At 39.2% G+C, this 23,443-nt stretch overlaps 2 protein-coding genes across 4 annotated transcripts; both read left to right on the forward strand.

Annotated features, from left to right (window-relative positions):
- The first annotated feature begins 24 nt into the window (after positions 1 to 24).
- rab5c (RAB5C, member RAS oncogene family) lies at positions 25 to 10,657 on the forward strand. Of its 2 annotated transcripts, none has more exons than XM_004071292.5 (6): positions 25 to 164; positions 5,104 to 5,402; positions 7,814 to 7,965; positions 8,635 to 8,757; positions 8,872 to 8,965; positions 9,528 to 10,657. In XM_004071292.5, exons 2-6 carry the CDS (start codon positions 5,237 to 5,239, stop codon positions 9,647 to 9,649), a joined length of 657 nt encoding a protein of 218 aa, XP_004071340.1. In that variant the 5' UTR covers positions 25 to 164; positions 5,104 to 5,236; the 3' UTR covers positions 9,650 to 10,657. The 2 variants fall into 2 exon arrangements, with proteins under 2 accessions (XP_004071340.1, XP_020560801.1); XM_020705142.3 differs by lacking the exon at positions 25 to 164 and adding an exon at positions 4,659 to 4,909.
- A 1,024-nt stretch (positions 10,658 to 11,681) lies between these two features.
- On the forward strand, positions 11,682 to 23,114 carry kat2a (K(lysine) acetyltransferase 2A). 2 transcript variants are annotated; one of them, XM_078951777.1, is made up of 19 exons: positions 11,682 to 11,875; positions 11,963 to 12,283; positions 12,526 to 12,649; positions 14,579 to 14,724; positions 15,566 to 15,655; positions 15,744 to 15,925; positions 16,006 to 16,197; positions 16,289 to 16,395; positions 16,645 to 16,743; positions 17,635 to 17,771; positions 18,519 to 18,727; positions 18,814 to 18,940; positions 19,023 to 19,133; positions 19,246 to 19,389; positions 19,481 to 19,595; positions 19,678 to 19,714; positions 19,831 to 19,894; positions 19,960 to 20,044; positions 21,665 to 23,114. In XM_078951777.1, exons 2-19 carry the CDS (start codon positions 12,014 to 12,016, stop codon positions 21,856 to 21,858), a joined length of 2,433 nt encoding a protein of 810 aa, XP_078807903.1. In that variant the 5' UTR covers positions 11,682 to 11,875; positions 11,963 to 12,013; the 3' UTR covers positions 21,859 to 23,114. The 2 variants fall into 2 exon arrangements, with proteins under 2 accessions (XP_078807903.1, XP_023813196.1); XM_023957428.2 differs by having other exon boundaries at positions 11,860 to 12,283.
- The last annotated feature ends 329 nt before the right edge of the window (positions 23,115 to 23,443 follow it).

Genomic DNA, 23,443 nt, shown 5'->3' on the forward strand with positions numbered 1-23,443 from the left:
AGAATAAAAAGAAAACATTTTGAAAGGATTTTGCGCAGGATCGATCTGCTATTGGTCAGCCAGGCGCTGACAAAAAGTGGGAGGTTCCCGGAAAAATCGCTAACCGGAAGGGAAGGCCAGAGAAGAAGAAGCTGCCGATGAGACCAGCGACAGCAGAAAGTCATGTGAGTCAGACAACTTTTAACTATATAATGGGTGGCCGACGCGACATGCTTAGTACATGTCGAAAAAAAAAAAAACGAAAACAAAGTTAGGGCGATCTCATTTTCAAAAAAGTGATCAGACGAGTGGCGGAGCCTTTGGATGTCCATTAGACTGGATCTAAGTCAGGCTACGAGCTGGTAGCACTGACAGGGCAAACACACTGAAAGTAACCGAAAAACTGCGCCACTAGCACGGCTCTGAAAAGCGTGACGTTACCTCAGGAGAGAGCCAAACACGCTTATAAGCTCCCATAATTTATTGTAAGTCAAACAATTAAACGTGTGGGGCGAAGAAAAGCAAAGTTGACTAATGACGTTTTAAGTGGGCTACGGGAGCTAAATTAGCTAATGCTATCTGACGCCAAGTTTCCCTTTCAGTCGCTCAGTATTAACAAATTGTCGTCGTTTAACCTATATTAAGTTAAAAAAAAGCTATATAGTTTGTTTTTGTTTTTCTAAATGTCTTTAAGTTTTTACTTCTATCATTTCACCATATTGTTTTCAGGAACTCATTTTAAGACACTAACTTATCCCTTTTTGCTAGGTTTATTTTATGCTAGGCTAACAGCTAAAAAGAAAGGGGAGAAAAAACCGCTTTTATTCGATTATTGTTCCTCAGATGTGGGAACGTGTACGAGTTCATGTCACGTGATCTTTTTTTATTTTCTTTAACGTAGACCTCCCCGGTTTATATAGCCGGTTAAGAACTTAATAGTCGGTTTCATCGTTGGGACTAAACATTTCACGTCAAACATGTATTAGGAGATCGTTTGATTCTTTCCTGGGAGGTCCCTCCAGGCGTTTTAAGCTATTTGTTATAGTCTTCAGTGTACTGACAAATACAACTGACGCAAAAGTTTGCCCATAAAGCTATTTGACTGTCAGGTAGCGTTCATTTAAAAACTTTTATTTATTTATTTATAGACCAGGTAAAGCTCACACCCTTCATTTTTTTGGTCATCTTATTAATGTGGCTCATTCCTGCAGGCAGGATTAGTTGCGATTCCACACATGACATTGTTGTCGAGGTGGTGCGTGTCTGCTCACATTCAAAAGCAAATGTTGTCACATTTGTTGGCCTTTTATAGTTCCTCTTTATGACTTAATAAGCGGAGCTCATACCTTTTTAGAGAGGGCTGGATTTACAGGTTCTTGCCAGAGCCCTTCTAATGTTTATGACGTGTGGACCTTGGCCTTCTGGAGTTCCCACTTATCTGGATAGTCTCCGTTTTTATCCCCATCCAGTTCATGTAAACCACGTTTGTTTTGGTTTAATTCAGCTGCTGTGCATTGTATACAGTTAAAATAAAGGCTTGACATTTTGATCTAATTTGACTAAAGTCAGGTCGGTGGTGGGTGAATGATTGCATGGTATACAAATTGGTAATTATTAAACAACTTTGTCAAAATACATTGGAGAGGTACTGAAGTTGTCTTTTGAATTCCACTCTTCTTGTGTAGAAATGCTTGCCTTTTGCACAACAAACATGTGCATTCACAAACATTTCGCAGTTTTAATAAGACAGCAAAGAGGCAATCACAAATAAGCATTAAACTCCTCCTTTTAGAGCTCCAAATCCACTGACTTGGCTAGTTTGGAATAAAAAGTTGGAGCTTAGTCTGTGAGTTGGTTCAGTGATTTTGGAAGATTTATAATGCTTTCATGGAAAAAAAAGAAAGAAAAAGGGGGAGGAGATCCAGAGCCTAATCTTCCTGGAAGTCCAGTAACCTGTTCATTTATGATTTTAGTTTTTTACAATTGTCTTTTTTATATGAATTTTATTACAGTTATTAATATTTCTAAGATTATTATTTTTTTCAGCAAATGCCAAACAAATTAAACTCTGAAGAAAAGGAAGTCCCTGTGATTTCCTTTTGGCCTCACAGTTGGCTCATGAGGAGTGTCCTGTTTCCCTTTTCGTGCCACCACTTTCTCATTTACAATGTTTTTTTAAAAAGCTTCTGAATTTGAATCATAGTTGCATATAGTTTCTTCTTAGTATTTACTTCTAGCCTGTATAGCCTTTTTACTTCATCTAGTTTACATGCAGGTCTTGATCATTTGTAATTGTAGGTTAAGTGGTGTAATATGTTAGGATGTATATTGTTTGTTTTTATTTACATTTATTTTAACATATGGTTTTCCATTTTTATTTTCTGGAAAGGGCTTAATTTCTTTATTTTGATAGTTTTTTGTTTGTTTAATTATATTGCAAAGGTTTGCATTTTGCAACAAAAGAAATAGTTATGTTACAGACTCTAATGCTCTTTGGTTAAGTGTTGTTGGTGTGCCATTGTTTTCAAATCATACATAACACCCATTTTTGCACACATTATGGCATTAGATGTTAAAAGTATCGCAATCCCTTCTGCTTTCCTTCATATCAGTGCTAGCAGTCCCACATGAAGGAGGCCATGATAAATATTTCACATGCTATTTAGCCTGAACCGTCTTCCTGCCCCCCCTCCTCAGACCGTCATCCCGCTGTAATGGCCCACTTCCTTCTGGAGGTTTGAGTGCCCATTTGGGAGATTTTCAAAGAATCTGTTAAGTTCATGAAGGTTTTTCGTAGTAGTTGACTTTCGTTGTGTGCATGTTTTGAGTTTACTGCCACGATAAATAGGAACATGAAGTAAATTCCTGCGGAAATTTTCTTTTTATAATTTGGGGAAAGTTTGTGATTTGCAAACTTTCTACTCTCATTGAGCATTCAACAGAATTAACACCTTTCTTATTCCCTTTCAAAGAATATTATTAATGACGTCTTAAAGAGCCATAAGTGCAGCTGGTGAGGAATGCCGACAGGTGAACTTTAGTTCTTTGCCATCTTGCTGTGTTCTGTACTTAAATTGAAGTAGTTGTGCACTAGTTCAAGACTCCTTTCAAACACTAGACACAGACACGTGAATTCCATGTGGACTTTTCAAATTTTTTTAGATAAAGGTTATTTTATTTGGAGACCCGTTCATTATTTTGCATTATATTTGACTAGTTTATAATTAACCATTTGGGTTTAAAGCATGTGAGAGAGTTTTAGTTTACATTGAGTTTCATCTCCCCCCTTTTTGCTGTCCATATTTCAGCTCTACCATGAGGGCTCCTGCGTACATCCAGTATTTATCGCAGTTTTGTTCCTTTGGCAAAGTGAATTCATTGTGCTCAGCAGTAAAGTGTGTTCTGCAACCTTCACTTCCTTCTTTGAGCTGAGTCGTTTCCTGTCCTTTGACCAAGCAGAAGCTGAATGACCTCATATGTATCAGCAAACTGACTTAAACAGAAAAAGACGCTAAGATTTTAGAATGCAGATGTTTACAGAATTATTTTCTGTTAGTTTCTAGAAATGAATTTCTTTTTTTTTTTTAGACTTTTATTTTAGAAAGTCAACAACCTCATCAAAAAAGTTCATTTTGTTTATGCTTTCCTTGTACAAAGGCCCTAAAGATTTCATTTTTAATGCTGTCTTTTGTTCTGACTTGTGTTTTATGCTAAAATGTATTGAGTTTTTGGCTAATCTTAGTCACTGTTTTAAAATAATCAAATAAAATCTAACCAGTTTAAGGACATAAATTAATATTTGTTTTTTGTTTGCACAAGGGTTTTTGTTGTAGTGTGTGTACATTGGATATTATTCAATTAATTGGTTTTCAAACATTTATTCAATCTTAAAATGTCTCTCTATAGTTTTTTTTTTTTTACTCCAGTGCATAACATGTTCTTATGAAAACAGCACATAAAAAATACCCTATCGGTCTGTCATGCTCATAAAATCTGACTGTTATGCAAACTGCAGGACTCCAGCAATACTAGTCTATTAATGTGCCTAACTTGCATGGATAAACGAAATTTATACATTTCCTGTCCAGATTTCTTAAAATAGTTTTTGCCTCTGTTCTCAAGTCTGTTTTAGTCACTGGAACACTTTCAGTTACGGTGATGGTGAGGTGGCATTAGAGGGGACTTGTCTGCACAAAGTGAGTTAAGGATTTCTCAGAACACAAAGCTTGTTTTTGTCGATTCAGAGATGTTCAGGTGTGTTTTGACAAAATGGCATCAGGCTGTCACGTGACTTCTGGCAGACGGTGACTTCATGGTTGTCTATCTGTAAGGTTCTCCCACACAGTCAGACAGAGCAGTGTGTATGGCGTCTTTTTTCCACCTGTGCTAACAGTCTAGTGGTTATCGAGGTGTCAGACGTCACTGTTTACTAATAAGATGCTGATTGAATCGTCTCCATTTGTGGTGGAAGAACTTCTTATAGAGGTGGTTTAACCAAAAAAAAAGTTTTTATTATTCTCTTTGTGTGTGTGCCTGTGTGTAGTCACCATAGCACAACTGTTGTGTGAACAGGTAGTAACTCTAGCTCCTATTGTTGTTAACATTTAGCTTTGTTTGGTGTGTGGCTTCTGCTAGCTGTGGCAGAAGCTAGACTTGGAGATTGTTGGTGGATATTTGTTGTTGTTTAAAAACCATGGAAGTTATTCGGACCTTTATTTCTTAATGTTTTGTTTCTGCTTGTTTTGTTTTTATTTTGATTGGAATTGGTGTTGTGTTAGAACACTTGGACACAACCATTTTAGAAATACTTCCTGGTTGTTAAGCATGTTGTGTACTTGTTTCAACCTTTGCTTTTTGTGCTTTTTCTGCGAGCATGCTTTCCATGAGGTTACCAAGTGTTTCTCCCTCAGCATTGTTTATTTCAAACTCGGTAAATGGTTAACTTTAACCTTAAGACTTGCTGTGATGTAAGCTTTGTTTTTGACAATCGAGATGCATTTAAATTTACTATAAGTCAAACCTCAAATGATGGACAAGTGTGTCCAAACTTTTGATGAGTAAAGTATAAGATTATAAGGTTTTAAAATGTAAACCTATCCAAATGATTGTTTGGTTTTCTTCCAGCTTCCAGTTGTGACCCCTCTTCCTCCGGCACATCTACCTGCCTATCCTGAGATCACCCTGACTGTCCCAGCCCTCTACATTAGGCCTCGTAACCTCTTCCTCAGTTTCCCTTCACAACCTTCAACACTGCACAATGGCAGGGCGAGGTGGACCAGCACGGACCAATGGCACTGCAGCAAGCAACAAGATCTGTCAGTTTAAGTTGGTGCTTTTGGGGGAATCGGCGGTGGGAAAGTCCAGCTTAGTGCTGCGCTTTGTCAAAGGCCAGTTCCACGAGTACCAAGAGAGCACTATTGGAGGTAAAGTTCTTCCTGTTTGATTGAAAGTTTTCTGGACCTCAGGCAGGATTCTGTGTTCTTCCTGTGTAGTAAACCTTCCGTTTCTGGTATTTTGTAGCTGCAAGATGAAGTCTACACATGTCGATAGGTTTTGCATCTGCTATTAAAAGAAAAAAATGTGCAGAATAATTTTGTGCAGTTGTGAAGCCAATATTTTCTTCCATGAAAAAACAAACAAAAAAAAACTTTGCAGAAAGAAAAAAAGCATGTGAAGCTGTAATAATGTTTCTCACACTTGCATGAAGGTCAACTCGGGTCTTCAGATCGGCACATGTTGCTCTAAGGACTCACGTTTTTCCTAAAGTGATGTGAAACTTAATGCACATTCATGCTCACATTCAGACTTGGTGTTCCTGCAGAGAACCACCCATGTTTTTATTATTCCTGATTTCCCAACAAAACAAAGTTGAGTTTTGTTTACATTGAGGTCACTCATGTATTCAGAGAAATGTGTTACTCTATTATGTAAAGTTTATTTCAAAAGGAAAATTAAGTTACATGAAAATTGAATTGGATCTTTGGTTGACTGTAAAGTAACTTGAGTGTGACAGTAATACTGATACTGTTTAGTGAACAGCGATGGAGAAGATGTCAGTTTTAAATAACAGGATGAAGGTGACGATCATTTGATCAGGCCAGACGAATATTTGTGTCAAAAGGTGAGGTTGTAACTTGTCTGTGTGTGATCATGTGGAGCCAACACTTGTGTATGTGCCCTTAGGTCAACCTGAAAAATACTTTTGAAGACAGAACGATGTTCAGCAAGTAGGAAAGCAACAAATAGAAAGGAAAGCAACAAATAGGAAAGCAGCAAATTATTTTGAACTTGCATTTATGATGCCCAGATGTTTGCGGATTCAATTCATTTTTATTGACATAGCCCAATATTACAACACAGTTGCAAAACTTTCTTTCTGTAGCCTTTGGAGCATTAACTGTGAAAAATGATGAAAAGCTTATCTTCATCAGAAACGGTCTTAGTGAGGCGTCTCTTACTGTTATCTATGAAAGAGTTTTTTGACACGAGGAGTAAACTTTACCCTTTAAAACCTCCCAAAGTTGTGGTTGCCAGACCATATGACTATAATTCTCTGATCAATGAGATATTTGTTTTTTATGAGTTGTCTGCTGGTATCAAATTAAAAAAGAAAAACAATTCAAATGCTTTTTGTGAGTAAGAAATCGATTTATTATTAAGTGTCCAATTTTTAAGTTAAGAAGTTAAGCTGTTGATGCTTTGCTGATTCATGCAGATGCACCTCTGTCTTTGTTCGGTGTGTGCCAGGTAGTTTGGTGGATTCAGAAACTTCCCAGCACAGCTGCTGAAGCGAACCACAACACGTCCTTGCCAGTAACTGCTTTTTGCAACTCCCAATCTTTCCTGTTATAAATCTAAACAGAAGTGGCTCAACCAGTTCTGTTACTTGACTGAATCGACTTCTTAGCTCCCAACGCAGGAGCGAAGAAACAAAACTCAGAAATGGAACAATAAAATTCAGTCTTTTAACTGGAGTTCTCCTGCGAATCAAAGAAATGTGTTTAGTTGCTTAGATTTTTTTTGTTTTGTTTTTATTTTGCAACCACATAGCTCCAAAGGAGATGCTGGAGATGGGTGTGTTTAGATGTAGAATTATCTGAATCTTCTTTTGTAAACAAAAAAGTAAACATTTGGTTTACTTTACTTTACCTTGTAAAGTAAACATTTGGTTTACTTTTCTTTACCTTGTAAAGTAAACATTTGGTTTACTTTACCAAATGTTTACATGGAAACATTAACCAGTACAGATACCTAAACCTCAGACTTTTGCATTTTCTTCTACTGACTTCTCATTTACCTCACATTTCACATCACTTTCGTGCTGTTTTTAAATACCTGTTATGTACTTTCTTCCTGACGCTAAAGCGCTTTAATAGCTGGTGAGTCAACAGCAATAGGATGCAGGAAAAGGATCCTGTCAGAACGGCTAAAAGCAACGCAGCATTTTCTTTTTCTGCTGAACTTGTGGTCTACTTGATTCCTGGTCAAAGATTACTAAGCTCTAAAATATTTGCTATGCAAGAAAGAGCTTAACTCCTTTTGTCATGTGACCGTTTTCCTTTTTATGTACAACAGATCTGATGGCGTGTAAACTCAATCTGTTAATTCCTTTCTTCTTGAAAAAAAATCTCATGATCTTTCTTGTGATTTTGTTGTGTTGATGGGAACATTTTTCTCATTTTGTTCTAAATCTTTCTCAGCATTAGAGATACTTTTTTTTACGTTTCCTTTCTTCAGTTGGATTCTTCATGTTGACATTAATGAGTTATGATATCCAATTCCACTTTTGTTGAAAGGTTAGATCATTCCATTGAAAACAATTTCTCCTTTTCAGCTGCCTTCCTCACGCAGACGGTATGTTTGGATGATACGACGGTCAAGTTTGAGATCTGGGACACTGCAGGACAAGAACGCTATCACAGCTTGGCCCCTATGTACTACAGAGGGGCACAGGCTGCCATCGTGGTTTTTGATATTACCAACACAGTAAGTAACCTGATTGGTGGAGATTTGACGACGGCCTAAAGAGCCACTCTGATCGTCTTTTCATCTATTTCAAAGGCGTTCCCAGTGGTCTTTATCTGATAACCCCATTTTTAGGCTAAATAAAAAATGGAAACAGTTTCTGCAGAGTACGTTATCAGCAATTTGCCTCAGAGTTGTGGACTGTCGGTGCAGAGCAACCCCGCCCCCACTTCCAGTCACCCATCTGTTACAGGCTCTCCCATTGGCTCACAGCCCCTAACACCCCCAACCTAACATTACTGGTACTAGGAGACTGGCAAGCAATATGGGCGCCACCCAGGCGTGCAGTTTCATGCCAGATGAGGGGTGTGTATCGGCAAGAGTCTGGCGATACGATACGTACCCCAATACACGTCCAACGATACGATACATATCGTGATATTGTACTGGAACGTACTTTCTTTCTTTTTATTTTTATTTTTAGAGAGTATGACTTAGAAAAAACTCTACCTGAATATTGATCATTGGCAACAAAACACCAAAAACACAATTTTCTTCGGAGTGGGTCTTTAACCCGAGAGAATAAAACTTTCACTGTCAAAGGCCAGTTTTTAAAGTTGTGTTGATCATTAAAAGTCCATGGAGATGTTTTGTAATTGTACTAATTTTTGTTTCCTTTTTCTCTTAAAGGACACATTCACACGTGCAAAGAACTGGGTGAAGGAGCTCCAGAGACAAGCCAGCCCCAACATTGTAATTGCACTGGCAGGCAACAAAGCAGACCTGACCAACAAGAGAAATGTAGATTTCCAGGTAAACAGAAGTGCTTATTGGGAAACATTAAAGGTCAATCAGGTCGTCTAAAATGTTCAAAAACCATATGCTGCCCAAAAGCACTTCGATATTCCATCTTTTTTGTGACCTCAGGAAGCACAAGCGTACGCAGACGACAACAGCTTGCTCTTTATGGAAACTTCCGCCAAGACTGCAATGAATGTCAATGAGATTTTTATGGCTATCGGTAAGTGCTTCCTAATCAACGGCTTATCTGGACTTATGCTAAACGTCTAGTTAAATGATAACAAATTTCTCGGTGCTCCTCCATGGTTTTTCTTTTTCTTTGATAAAGGGAGGTTAGGTGTTTATTTACTTTTTAAATTCCCAATAGTCATTTTATTAAAGACCCTCTCCAGTTGTCTTTTCAGCCATTTTAATAGTGTTCCCAGTGGTTCTTTAATTTATGATGTGCGTGTTTTACCCCAAATCAAAAAACGTGTCATTTTCTAGGACATAGTTTCAATAGTTTTTGTCTGTTCCTGATTTATAATGATTTTAAATAAGAAATGCTCAGAAATACAAATTTGAGCTTATTTTTAATTTATTAAATATGTCCTTCATCGTCAGAAAAATGCAACAAAACATGTTAGAAACACCAAAAAACACAACTTTCACCAGTAAATTTTTATGTCTTTTGTCAAATTCAGTAAAGTTCAATGTAAATTTCCCTAACGAACCTGAAATTTTTAGTTCATCTACTTCAATGTCAATTAATTATGTTCTCTTCTTAAAAAAAAAAAAAACAGCCAAGAAGCTTCCGAAGAACGAGCCCCAAGGCGGTGCAGCCGCAGGTGGACGAGCCAGAGGTGGCGTTGACCTTCAAGAAGCTGCACCCCAGGGTAGAAGCAGCCAGTGCTGTGGGAACTAACTTGCAATGAATCGACTCCTCCATCCAATCTACAGCTTCGATCAACCAGACCCGAAATTAGCCAGCTGTCCGGCAATACCTCAGAGGTCAAACCAAAGCAGGGTCAGGCCAACAACCCCATCAGCACCAAGTTATTGTTTGGAAAATGAGTGGACTGGCCAGTACACTGCAGGACCTCATGGATGGCTCAAACCAACAGACCAACAAATCCATTTCTTTTGCTTTCTGAATTCGACCTGTGACCTCTGGACTCGCCCAATGATCTCGCCTCCAGTTGATGGACTCTTCATGTCTTCTTTGAGAGAAGAACAACGATCTCGTTCATGACTAATGGCACTTAATTGCGCCTTCTTTGTTCACTTTTCTGTTTGTATAGAGAGAAAAAAGGATACAACAAAAAAAGAATAAAACCAGGCTTGTAGGGCCCCTCTTATTTTATTGGTTTTCACTTTCCACATGCATCTGAAATGGTTCCATCCAGTCATTGGGTACAAATCAAGGTGCATGTTCTGTCCTGCTCCTGATTGGCTTCCCAAAAAAAGGATGAGGCTTTTACCAGAACTAAAGGGCTGGACAGATGATTTTCTTGATGGATCTCTGTAGATTGATTGATTCTTCTTCCACCAGTTCTATACTATTTGACACGGATGGATCTGTTTGATTTTAAAACCTTGACTTCAGAGGTTTTTCAATCACCTGGTTTCAAACCATATGGAGTACAAAGTACTTTAACATTTTCACCTGTTTGTAATTTTAGCATTAATGTTTTTTGAATCATCGGTGTAAAAATAAGAATTGTCCTCTTGACCAAAATCCCTATTGTATTGACACCATTGCTTTATTTGTAACAGATTCTTCAGGTTTATAATCAATATGTAGATCTTGACAAAACACCGTCCCAATCTGTACATGTTATGTCAGACAATTTGTGATTTTTTTCTTTTTTTTCCTTTTTTCTTTTTCTTTCTGGAGATCTCTGGTATTAAATGCACTGGTTTTGTCTCATCATCTTTATGAATTGAGATGTTCTCCAGCGTTCACCACATTTTTTTTGTTCTTAATTTTCACATCAGTGAGGCATCAGCTTTTAAACTTTTTTTGAGGGTGGTGGTGGAGGGGGGTCATCCATCCTAATATGGCATCAACCATGGAAAATAGCAGCCGTTGCATCTTGAAAGGGAGGGATTGTGGGAAAAACGATTCTACTTTCATGAATAAATGAGGGTAGACATCTTTTCATGTATGATTTTGTTGAAAATAGCTTAAAAATCTTTGAATTTAAAATGAAATTCAGAGGCTTGGAAATGTTTCTACTCATTTTTTCCACCCTAAAACCCTAAAACAATTTCACACATCTTTACAGGTTACCTGATAACCTGTCGGTTATTGCTTTGACATGAGGTATAGTACTTCCAGTGTCAAACATTTCATAATAGACTGGTTTCTTATACAATTTTGATAATCTTTACATGCATAAATCCACATTTTAAAACATTTTTTGTTTATAACTGTCTCACTTTACAGTTGTTGCTGTTAAAATATGTATTTTGTCTTAAAGTTGCACATTTAATGAGAGAAAAGCTGTTTCTTTGAGACATAAAGAAACAATATAGTTCCATAAATAATTGTGTTTAATTTTGAAAGTCTTCATTGAGGTATGCATAGTTGCAATACCTAAAACGGTCACTAGGTGGACCATAGCAGAGGTACTCCAGAAAAACAGCTTCTGCATTACAGTTAACTGGGTCTGTCCTTTTGTGTGTGTGTGCATATATATATATAATGTGGAATGGAAAAATTGATCAGAGTTTGGGAGTAAACATTTTGGTCACACTAGTTAACTAGTGAGCTTTACAAGAGCCTTACTAGTGGAGCTGTAGAAAATGTGTATGCAGCTAGTTAACCAGTTGACTTTTTAGATTGTCACTAACCAACCAGTAAGCACAAGTATTGCCCACTAGTAAACTAGTACATATTTCTAAACATTACTAGTTAACTAGTTCACATTTATGGCATTTCGTTTTAAATAATTGTACTTTTGGCATTACTAGTTGGGCTTAAAACAAGGATGCCGATTTCATTCTAGAACAGCTTGACATAGAGCCTAACATTTGTTACGTGTTGCTTTCATGTTTTTCCACTAGAGGACACTACACCGCTTTACTACAGTACTGGGAACCTGTACATTTAAAATTTCCAGAAATAGCCAAATGATCCTTTCAAATAGTAAATATTTTATTTTAGGTTTTTATTCACTCACGATTAAAACAATATGCTTTTAATGCTGTGTACATTTTTTATTTGAATTTTTAGCTTTTGGTGTTTGTAAAATCCAGCTTTCTGCCCGGAACCTGAAGGCACCAGATGAGATCAACGGCAACAGAGGAAGTCTCCAGCAGCAGCGTGGATATGTCGGACCCGGCAGCGCAGGCCTCACAACCCCGGCTTCCACAGACCCAGTCCGCTGGGTCAGCTGGGTCCGGTAATGCTGCAACAGGCTCCGGGTCGGGCAATAGCGACCCGGCTAGGCCAGGACTCAGCCAGCAACAGCGCGCTAGCCAGAAGAAAGCCCAAGTTCGAGCTTTCCCACGGGCGAAAAAGCTGGAGAAACTTGGCGTGTTCTCCGCATGCAAGGTAGCTAATGTAGCTAGCCAAAGTTCACAACAGAGCCGTCTTGAGATTTATTAGCGTTTATAAATATATGTTTAGAGCACAAAGTAGAAGTGGAGCAACGTCAACTAATTCCCCTCCATCGACTGTTGTAAAAATAATTTATATTCACAAATCTGTAGCCAAACCCATCAGCTAGCGTAATTGATCCGTTAGTCATTGCGGCCGCTGAATAGCCGTTCACTGTTTGTGCTTCGCGTCCTCAGGCCAATGACACATGCAAATGCAACGGATGGAAGAACCCAAACCCACCGTCAGCCACCCGTCTGGATCTGCAGCAGCAAGCAGCCAGCCTGAGCGAGCCCTGCCGCAGCTGTGGACATGCTCTGGGTACCAACTATTCAGCCTCCATTTAAACCACTGACTAAGAACAGGAGATCAGTACCGCTGAAGGGCTCATCACACTGTTTAATGCGTCTGAGGGACGACACTACAGATTCTGCACAAGATACACGGTTTGCCCTTTGCAAACATGCCCATCATTACTGTGATAGTCAGAAAATAAACTAGTTGTTCCTCCTCTGGCTTTGGGATTAATGGCAAAATTTGTGCAGAAACTGCGACTTTAAAGTCTCATTCCAATTATCTTTTGATGTAATTATGATAAGGCAGATTTTGCCTAAATCAAAAAACGTTTGGGTTTCTAGGACATCGTTTCTGAAGAGCCGTGTTCGTGCATTAGAAACCCACCTGAGTTTTGGGTGGAACTGTTGGCACGGACTGAGCCTGCTCGCATTTCCCATCATCCCTTTGTGTCCGCGCTCTCCTTACAGCAGCAATTACAAGCTTTCTCCAACGGCATGTTTTCGTCTGCTCCTGATTTACCACAATTTGAATGAAGAAATACTCAGAAACTCAGTTTAAATCTTAATTTCCTTTATCTATGTCCTCCATTACGAGAAAAAACGCTACAAGAAGATGTTAAAAACACCAAAAACAAGATTTTTACTGGAATTGGTTTTTAAGAATGAACATTGCGGTTAATATTGTGCGTCATGTTTACAGTCAGTATTATTCTGGTGCAATATTCATGCATGTATAGTTGTTTTTCCAAGTTTGAAGATAAAACGTATATATATATAGTGTAGTCTAGAGGTCTGCAACCTTTTAACACTTTTGGTGGATTTCTAACCAACAACAACCCAGTAGGAGCTACAAAGTCTTACTTTAGCCTTTTAAAAAATAAGACATTAGTTGGTATTTTTGTTATTGTTGCTGTTGTTCACTTTTCAACATAGCCCTTCAGGCGTCGCCACATTGAATCAACTTTCACGTTTTTACACCTGATGCCCGTCCTGACACAACCCTGTATTTTTATCTGGGCTGGGGACCGGCACAGGGGGACCCAAACTTGGGCCCCCTTGTTGGCTACATACTTAGACAGCAGCATATATATAATGTTGTTTTTATGCATAAACAAAGAGAAAATATCTGGGTTTGTTTTTAAGAAAAATGAGAAATGGTGTATAACTTTTGGCCGAGATTCATATGACTTCCTTTCAATAAAGGACACCTTAGACAAAGGATCCTCTCAAAGCAGCTAATGTTTTTATTGGTAGTGTAATGTCACACACTTTGTTTTACCATTGGGGGTCCATCTCAGCCAGAAAAGAGTAAATCGAACAAACTAAATTTAAATAAGAGCTAAATAAGTAACCCTTATTGTATATTTCAAACCACAAGGTACCGTACACTTAAAATCAATAAGAATTGTTTTAAAAGAATTAAAAAATCTGCTTTATAATCCAGTGCTTCTAAATTCTGGTTGTGCTTGGTGACCTCCGATTGATTTTCTGTGGTTATCGGCGCTCAACGTGTTTCAGTTTTTAGTTAATGTTTTAGTTTGACTTGTGTTACGTACTGTCTTTGGCCTGTTTGAAAAGAGTTTGAGGTTGTCTATTTTACTTTTCTTTAAGTTACTACTTAATTATTATTTTTTTACTATAAAGTTACTTTTTCAAATGAATTTTTTTTTACTTTAGCCAAAGAGCCACAATGAAGGGGAATAAGAGCCACATGTGGTGATGAGAATGTATTAGCTGCACACATCTTTTTAAAATACTTTTACAATGTTGCTCTAAGTTGAACTGTTTTTGAAAGAGAAGAATCTCTTTAAAAACTAGTACGTCAATTGTTCTGATAGCTCTTTTTTGCAGTATTTACAGATTTCTACGTTTCCCCAAACTTCAGTACAATTTTGAAAATATAAAGAGATCCCAGTAGAACATATGCATTGACTGTACGGTAATTGTTTTGCAGCGGAGCACGTGTCTCATCTGGAGAATGTGTCTGAGGAGGAGATCAACAGGCTGCTGGGCATGGTGGTTGACGTGGAGAACCTGTTCATGTCTGTGCACAAAGAGGAGGACACTGATACCAAACAAGTGTACTTTTACCTCTTCAAGGTAGCGTTATGGTTCTATGGGTTTTGGGGTGTTTTTTTTGAGCGTTTGGGTGGAAGTGGTGAGGGGCAAATTGATGTTTTATTCTCTAATCCAAGGGGGCCAAATATGGCCCAGCAAAGGTCGTCTTTTGGCCCACCAAGCCTGTAGAGGCCACGGAGTGTTCAGTTAAAACCCCTTAACCTCTTCTATTCATTCATGGAGCGACAACGGAAGTAGCAAACGGACAAGAGGCATTTTAAACAAATATGGGAGGAGGATTATTTTTCTCCAGAAATCTCTTCTCAGGCTGTTAGTCTTCTTTGTCAGCAGTCCGTGGCTGTACTTAAAGAGTACAATATACGCCGACCCTACGAGACTAAACACGCAGTTTTATCCAAACACAAAGGTGAGGCGCAAAAGACAAATTCTAGAGAGTTCCAATCTAAACTTTTGTCACAGCAAGCCACCCTCAAGATGCCCTCGGCAGCAGGGGACAGCGCCACGTTGGCTAGCTACGAAGGTTCGGCGTTAAATGCCGAGAGTGGGAGATCGAGAGAGATTCAAAGAAAAATGTTACTAACTTTTAAGTCTCACTAATGTGTGTTGCCTTGAAAAATACTAAATACAAATAAATAACCTAAACTATATTCTTTATTCTCTTCTTTTATTTCATGACTTGCAAAAAAGTCTTGAATTTGGCCCACGGACCGGGATCACATTTAGATTTACGCCCTTTTGGCCTTTGAGCAAAAAAGTTTGGTCTCCCCTGCTCTAATCCCTGCGCACTGCTTTGTCTTGTCTTGCCTTAAAACAAAAAACGTATTGTTCACATTCTTTTCTGATTACTGTCTTTCTGGTTTAGCTGCTGAGGAAATGCATCCTTCAGATGAGCCAGCCTGTTGTGGAGGGATCTCTGGGAACCCCTCCTTTTGAAAGGCCCAACATTGAGCAGGTAAACGGTGAAACTCCTCACCAAGATCCTCTAGCTGCTAGCAAAACCTGAGCATTCTTACCTGATTTGTGTTGTTTTGTTTTCACAGGGAGTTCTGAATTTTGTTCAGTACAAGTTTAGCCACCTAGCCCCAAAGGAAAGGCAGACCATGTTTGAGCTGTCGAAGATGTTCCTTTTGTGTCTGAACTACTGGAAGCTCGAGACGCCGACGCAATACCGCCAGCGCACCCAAAAGGAAGACGGGGCGCCATATAAAGTGGACTACACCAGGTGTGTGGCTTGTTGAAGAACAAAAAAGGTTTTCTGATCAATGTTGAGGGAGCGCCGTTTCATTTTGCCGTGCCTGCCAGGTGGTTGTGCTACTGCCACGTCCCGCAGAGCAACGACAGCCTGCCGCGCTACGAAACCACGCAGGTGTTTGGGCGAAACTTACTCAAGTCCATCTTCACGGTGACCCGGCGCCAGCTCCTGGAGAAGTTCCGAGTGGAGAAAGATAAACTGCTGCCAGAGAAACGCACACTTATCCTCACACATTTCCCCAAGTAAGGACCCAGTTTCATAAGCGTGGCTGCTGGACTCCCGATCCACCAAAGACCTTTGGTACCCGCTTTATTAGTGAATGTGTGTCATCAGGTTCCTGTCAATGCTGGAGGAGGAAATCTATGGAGAGAACTCCCCCATTTGGGAGGCCGACTTCACGATGCCGGCCTCAGACGGCACACAGTTGGGCCATCAGACAGGTGAGGAGGGAGGAGGTCAGACAGGAGAGGAACACATTGAAAATGACTTGATCTCAATTTATTCCAATTGATTTGATGACCTGAAAGATGGAAGACACATGGAAAATACATTTACAGATGTTTGTTCACCTTTTTTATGCAGATCTTCAGTTTGAATAATATTTCAAGTTTGTGTCTTTGGGTTTAATGCTTCTCACTGTTAATTAAACAGAATGATGCAGCTTGAGGAGCTGGCGTGTTGTTTTGCAGTGATCAGTCCGGCTGCAGTGTCCGGTTCTCCTGCTCTGTCCAAGTCTCTGAGCGGCGGCTCATCCACCGTGGACTCTGGAGGGGTGGAGCCCATCCCAGGTCTGTAAGCGCCCCCACCAGTTTAGACGGCATTCAAATACAGCAGAATGTTGTGTCTGTTTAGTGTTGTAACATTAAATTCTAAACAAACGTCTTTTATCTCATTAAAATCAGAACAGGGAAATGTGAATATTACTGTGTTGATGTCTTTACTGTATTTTTCAGACCATAAGATGCAAAAAATTATAAAGCAAAAGATCAATAAACAGAGAAAGAACCGTCTATTTTCATACAGGAAGTAAGACGACTTATGCAGCGCATAAAGCAAAATATAACATATATATAAATATGAAAATATACATGTATATTTTTAGTGACCCGCATTGTTATAATTATCCTGTTTTTTAATACATTAAATACAAGAACGATACATCATAATCTTGTGTCACTCCACCCAGCTCTTGACTACAGTACCCATAATGCCCCAACAGTCTATCAAGTGGTGCTGAATTGTAGTTTCACAAAGTAGTACTAAGACATTTTAACAGATTTTTTTATCAAAGAAAATCATTTTAAGATCAGTAAACTAAAATCAGAATTTATACATGAGGTTTACTGTTGAATTTTAAGAAAATTAAAGGATTTAAATTCTTTTTTTGGTCTGAAAATCTAGTATTGGCATATTTACACAGCAAAGTCTGTTTGAGTACGTTTTAATGAAGCTGTAGAATTTCAAATTTTAAAGAAGTTATTTTCTAAATAACAAATTTTGGGCAATTTGTTATTGTATTTGTTGCAAATGTTGTTTGATTCAGTGTTTTTAAGTTCAAAGTTGTGCCTGTAACGGTTAGCAGACATTCACAGTAGTGTCAGCAGCTACTTTCACAAATGTCCTCGTCTAAAACCTCTCGTTAACACTTCACCTCCACCTCCTTTGTGTTTTTTGCTCAGGCGAGAAGCGGAAACTACCGGAGGCGCTAACACTGGAGGATGCCAAGCGGATCCGTGTGATGGGAGACATTCCTATGGAGCTGGTCAACGAAGTCATGATGACAATCACAGATCCTGCCGCCATGCTGGGTCCAGAGGTCGGTCCACCGCCCATCTCCCTCCATTTTTGGGCGTGTTTGAACATAAGCTTCAACCAAAGGAGAAATCTGCTCTGTTTTCATTTGTAGTCTTGGAAGACCCACTCCTATCAAAATAGTGTTTTGAACATGTTCCTGTGGCATTTGTTTGACGATGGAGGACATTAATCAAGAAAATCGAGCTTAAAATTGCTCTTCTGAGTATTTCTTTATTCAAATTGTAAATCAGGAGCTAAAAAAATGTATATTTGAAAAAGAGCTCAGTTCCATGTGTGAGCTCCACAGAGGGGAAGGAGGAGGCAGGGTTGCTCCACACCAACAGTCCTGTCCACAACTCAGAGCTAAACTTCTAATGAATTACTTCCGCTCTGCAGAGACTATGTCCTAGAAAACCTCACAGGTTTTTGATTTTGGCTAAAAAAGACATAACTGATTAAAAGACCACCGGGAACGCTTTGAAAATAGATCAGAAGATGATCAGAGTGGGTCTTTAAGTCTTCATTAGACGTAGTTACACCAGAGTTTGTTTTCTAAACGTTTGTTTTAGTGATTGATGAGTTTGCTCAGAGTTGAAGTTGTTCTGTTTAGTCATCAGAAAGCTGCTCATCCTATTCCATTAAATGAGAGAGTGAATGCTGGCCATCTATTAAACCAAACCACTAATGTATCCCTCCACATACAGTCCTCTTGTTCTGATCAGAGGAGGGTTTTCGTCATAAAGTTGAACGGCTAAACGTTTGTCCGCAGACGAATCTCCTCACACCGAATGCCGCCCGAGACGAGACTGCCAGGCTGGAAGAGAGGCGCGGCATTATTGAGTTCCACGTCATCGGAAACTCCCTTTCCCAGAAGTCCAACAAGAAGATCTTGATGTGGCTGGTGGGCCTTCAGAACGTCTTCTCTCATCAGTTGCCCCGCATGCCAAAGGAATACATCACACGGCTGGTGTTTGACCCGTAAGTGGACGTTTCCAAAGCAGACGGGACACAGTCCCACCCCCCTGTCCTGACAATAGCACTGGTTATTTCCTCTTTTTTTACAGGAAGCACAAAACCCTCGCCCTGATCAAAGATGGCCGTGTAATTGGAGGCATCTGTTTTAGGATGTTTCCCACTCAGGGCTTCACAGAGATTGTCTTCTGTGCCGTCACATCCAACGAGCAAGTAAAGGTATTTAAAACCTTTCTTTTAAAAAATAAAAAAATAAAAGATCCATGTGGCGCAAAAGTCACACTGCAGCCTCTGCTGACAGGGCTACGGCACGCACCTGATGAATCACCTGAAGGAGTACCACATCAAACACAACATCCTTTACTTCCTGACTTACGCTGACGAGTACGCCATCGGCTACTTCAAGAAGCAGGTTTGCTTTTTCGACCTCTTTTGCCCTTACCTGCCTGCATTCCCTTTTTAAAATATTTATATCAAATTCAACCCCCCCCCCCCCCCCCCCCCCCCCCCCCACACACACACAGGGGTTTTCCAAAGACATCAAAGTGGCCAAGAGTCGATACCTGGGATACATCAAAGACTACGAGGGAGCGACGCTGATGGAGTGCGAGCTGAACCCCAGAATTCCTTACACGGAGCTTTCTCACATCATTAAGAGACAGAAGGAGGTTTGTGAGGACTAAACGGCAACCGTCTGCTTTCTTTGAGGTGTTGGTCTGCTTCTCTAACTGTCATTTGATGCTGGATTTGCGGTAACAGATTATTAAAAAGTTAATTGAGAGGAAACAGAGTCAGATCAGGAAGGTTTACCCAGGTCTCACGTGCTTCAAAGAGGGCGTGCGGCAGATCCCAGTGGAGAGCATTCCAGGCATCCGTGAGTCTTATGTCTTCTTTAAGATCATTCTCCATGAAATTTCACTGGTGTCAAAACACCAACAAATACTGACTTCTTTCAGGGGAGACAGGCTGGAAGCCCAGCAGCAAAGACAAAAGGTAAGAATAATAACTTAAATTCCAATTTTTCTTATTTTTTTCAGAAATAGTTGTGGATTAGGCCTCATGTTCTTGTTAACAGGTTTGTTTGTTTGTTACATTTTGTTCCTCCACAGTAAAGAGGTGAAAGACCCCGATGTTCTATATAACACACTGAAAAACCTCCTGGCCCAGATAAAGGTGAGGATGACCTTTTGACAAAAATAAAAGCACGGAGACCAATCAGATCACCGTTTCCTCAACAGACCCATCCAGACGCCTGGCCCTTTATGGAACCAGTGAAGAAGTCCGAAGCTCCGGATTACTACGAGATCATCCGCTTTCCTATTGGTGGGTGCCTACTAGGGCTGCACGATACGAGGAAACCTCGCCATTCGTGATATTAGTGATCAATATTGCCATGACGATAAAACTTGCGATACATGAACAACCAAAAAACCCCAAAACATAATTTCCATTTCATGGAAACAGTTTAATTTAAATAAGAGTCAAAATACCTTAAATTATACTCCAAATGACCCTCGCCTACATAAAAGGCGAGCATCTAACATGAAAGGTCAAATGCATAAAGGGATTTTATTTGAATTGTTAAATCCTTTAAGCTGCCATAGGATTGTTTAAGGTAAGCATTTATCGCAATTTTCGCTGACTTTTACGAAATGTGTATTGCACAGCTTCATATAGCGATAACGATAAATTTGTGCTTTATTGTGCAGGCCTTGTAAAAAGTGTATTCATTTCCATAATGCCTTTCTAAACTTTCATAGAAGATTCAATGCCCACTGTTTGATTGATTTCCAATATTTATTTATTTTTACATAAATTGGGGTTCCAGTTCACAACCCAGAAAACAGAAAAATTGGAATACTCACTTGGAGAAATCACTGTTTACTTGTCAGTTTTTGCAAAAAGATAAAGACAGGGATTATGATCGCGTCAAAAAGAAAAAAAATTCAAATCTTTAATCGCATGGACAGGTGGCAGGTCCTGCTGGAGGATGAAATCTGCATCTCCATGCGGATCCTCAGCAGAAACAATCATTACCAACACCCGGGCTGCAGCCCAAAATCATGACTCACTGTGGAGATTTCACACTGGACCTCCAGCAGCTCGGGTTCTGCTCCTCAAGTCTTCCTCTAACATTTAGACCTTGGTTTCCAAATGAAAGACGCTCTCCTTTATCACAAAACAGGACGTTGGATCTCTGGCCAACAGTCAAGCTCTTCTTCTCCTTGGTCCAGGCTCCGATGGTTTGATGCGAGGAACCCGACAGTTATAGCCCATCCCTTGAAAGCGTCTGAATGTGGTGGTTTTTAAAGCTGTTCCTCCACCTCATTCCGCTCTTTCTGGAGGTCTGCAGGTTCTTGAATTTTGTCCTATTGATAATCTGCTGAAGCCCAAGGTCGTCTCACTGGTGCATCTTCTCCTGCCACTTTCCACAAAGCTTTCCGTTGATCTGCTTGGACACCGCGCTCTGTGAACAGCCAGCCTCCTTAGCTCCTTTAGTAGCTGACCCCTGGAGGGGATCTATGATGGTCTTCTGGCTAGTCTAAAGTCTTCCCCACATTGAATCCAACTGAGACAATTTAATGACATCTGTGGAACCTGTGCAGGTTTAGTAGGCGATTAGTTAGGGGAAAGTTAGTTTAAAACATTCGTGTTGTGCAAAATGTGGGCAGATTTCTCCACAGTAGTTTTTGAAATCCTGTTTTCATGCTTTTTATGAGCTGGAACCCCAATTATGTACTGGTAAAATGAAGCAAATAAATACATAAAGTCAATTAAACACTAAGCCCCCAATCTATATTCCATGAAAGTTACATTTTTAATGGAAATTAATACTTTTCAATGATGTTTACATTTTTTGTAAAGGCTCTATACACAGCCATCTTCTGTTTTCCTTCTAATTTAACTTCAAATATTGTTTGCTTCTTCATTTCATCCACACAGATCTGAAAACCATGACCGACAGGTTAAAAAACAGATACTATGTGACCAAGAAGCTTTTCATCGCTGACCTGCAGCGAATCATCAGCAACTGTCGCGAGTACAACCCTCCAGACAGCGAGTACTGCAAGTGTGCCAACACCCTGGAGAAGTTCTTCTACTTCAAATTAAAAGATGGAGGCCTCATTGACAAATGAAGATCCTGTTTGCTAGTCGTCAAATCTCATACCTGAGTTAATAATGGCGCGAGTGCAAAATAATCTCGTGAAGAAACGGCTGAGAGCCAGTTAAGACATCACAAGTGTCATCTGTCATTTTTATTTAGTTCTCAATGGGAGAAACCTGAATATAATTCACGTCACATTAAGTGTACCAAAGTTTCAGGTCCGAGTTAAAGAACTGCTCCACCTTTCACCGATGTTTCTGCTTTTAATTTGAAACATAAGCGGGTTGTTCTGGTTTCGTCTGCGTCTGTATTTGTTCAGGATTTCAGAGAAAAACCTTCGGACCTAAAACCATGTTGCCTTCTGTTACTGACAGACACTTGAACGTCGTGGACAGTCTCCAGGATGTGAAAAACCTTAATCAGTCATTTCATTCAAATAACTTCCTGACTTTTTTTTTTTTTTTTTTTTTTGAGTGTAGCTCTATTATTTATACTTTCTTTATGTGGAAAAACAACACCTAATTAGTCCAATAAACTGTTGTCTATATTTGGATCTGCAGCAGCAATCACACTGTTCCTTTGGGCCAAACATGTTCTCATTCCACTCCGTTTCTGTCGGCTCACATTTGACCATGTTGGCAGTGATTTTCTTTGATTTTTTAGCACTTTTTTTACACAGGCAAAAAAAAAAAGGGAAAAGCGACTCAGCTGCAGCTGTGAGGGTCTTGGCTTTCTTTCACAAAGACACAATACAAACTGAAGTGGTAAAAAAAAAATGCATGATAGTTTACATTTATAGAAAAAAAAAGAATAATTTTGTTGTTACTAATGCTCATTTTTGTTTTGTTTTTGTACTTGAATTAATTCTTACCCACGAGGTGTTCTCTTGTTGACGTGCTTCCTGAGATTTCCCACTTCTTTCGAGGGAATTATTGTCAAATGTTTTTTTAAATTTTGTTTTAATTAATTATTTATTCTTAATATTTGTGCACAAGTCAGTTTTGTACTCGAACAATGACAAACATTGACAAATTCATGAAATGTGTTGCTTCATTCAGGGTTCTTTCTAGTATTGTGCTCCTGCTTTGTAGACCTTGATGACATTTACTGTAATATCATTTTTTAATTTGGCTTTAATTTTTTTTTGTATCTGTTAGTTTCCAACCTCTCAGGTAAGGGAATAATTATCGACAACAAACACATGTATAAACGTGAGTCACTCGGAGTCCCCAGGCGTGTTCCAGCTGCAGAAGTCTTGTCTAAACCAAATAAAGTCAGCACAGTTGATCCTTTCTTGTGTATTTATTTTTGTGTGTCTGAAAAAAGATTTTTATCAGTTAATAAACTTATGTAAATATCATTTGCATGCATAAAACCTTTAGTTTATTCCACCAAATGAGTAATTTAGAGGTATTCTGATGTTAATATGGTTACAGTTTTAATTTCCCTCAAACTGATTTTACACTGTTAAGTGTAACTATATCTTAATAGTCGTTTTTATTTCATTAAAGAATAACAGAAGTCTGAACTGACCAATCTGCCAGTGCTGCAGCTACCAATTACGCTTTTACAGCAATTCAGATTTAAATGAGGTTAGTTGGTGTCTGAGTGAAGCT

The sequence above is a fragment of the Oryzias latipes genome, chromosome 8 (genome assembly GCF_053564925.1).
Source record: "Oryzias latipes strain Hd-rR chromosome 8, Olatipes_Hd-rR_3.1".
In the NCBI taxonomy this organism is placed as follows: Eukaryota; Metazoa; Chordata; class Actinopteri; order Beloniformes; family Adrianichthyidae; genus Oryzias; species Oryzias latipes.

Coding starts and splice junctions, on each gene's coding strand:
- rab5c (XM_004071292.5), top strand. CDS start 5,237: ATGGCAGGGCGAGGTGGACCAGCACGGACCAATGGCACTGCAGCAAGC. Junction 7,966..8,634: donor TTTTTGATATTACCAACACA/GTAAGTAACCTG, acceptor TTTCTCTTAAAG/GACACATTCACACGTGCAAA. Junction 8,966..9,527: donor TGAGATTTTTATGGCTATCG/GTAAGTGCTTCC, acceptor AAAAAAAAACAG/CCAAGAAGCTTCCGAAGAAC.
- kat2a (XM_078951777.1), top strand. CDS start 12,014: ATGAGATCAACGGCAACAGAGGAAGTCTCCAGCAGCAGCGTGGATATG. Junction 16,744..17,634: donor AGGGGTGGAGCCCATCCCAG/GTCTGTAAGCGC, acceptor TTTTTTGCTCAG/GCGAGAAGCGGAAACTACCG. Junction 19,596..19,677: donor GGAGAGCATTCCAGGCATCC/GTGAGTCTTATG, acceptor GACTTCTTTCAG/GGGAGACAGGCTGGAAGCCC.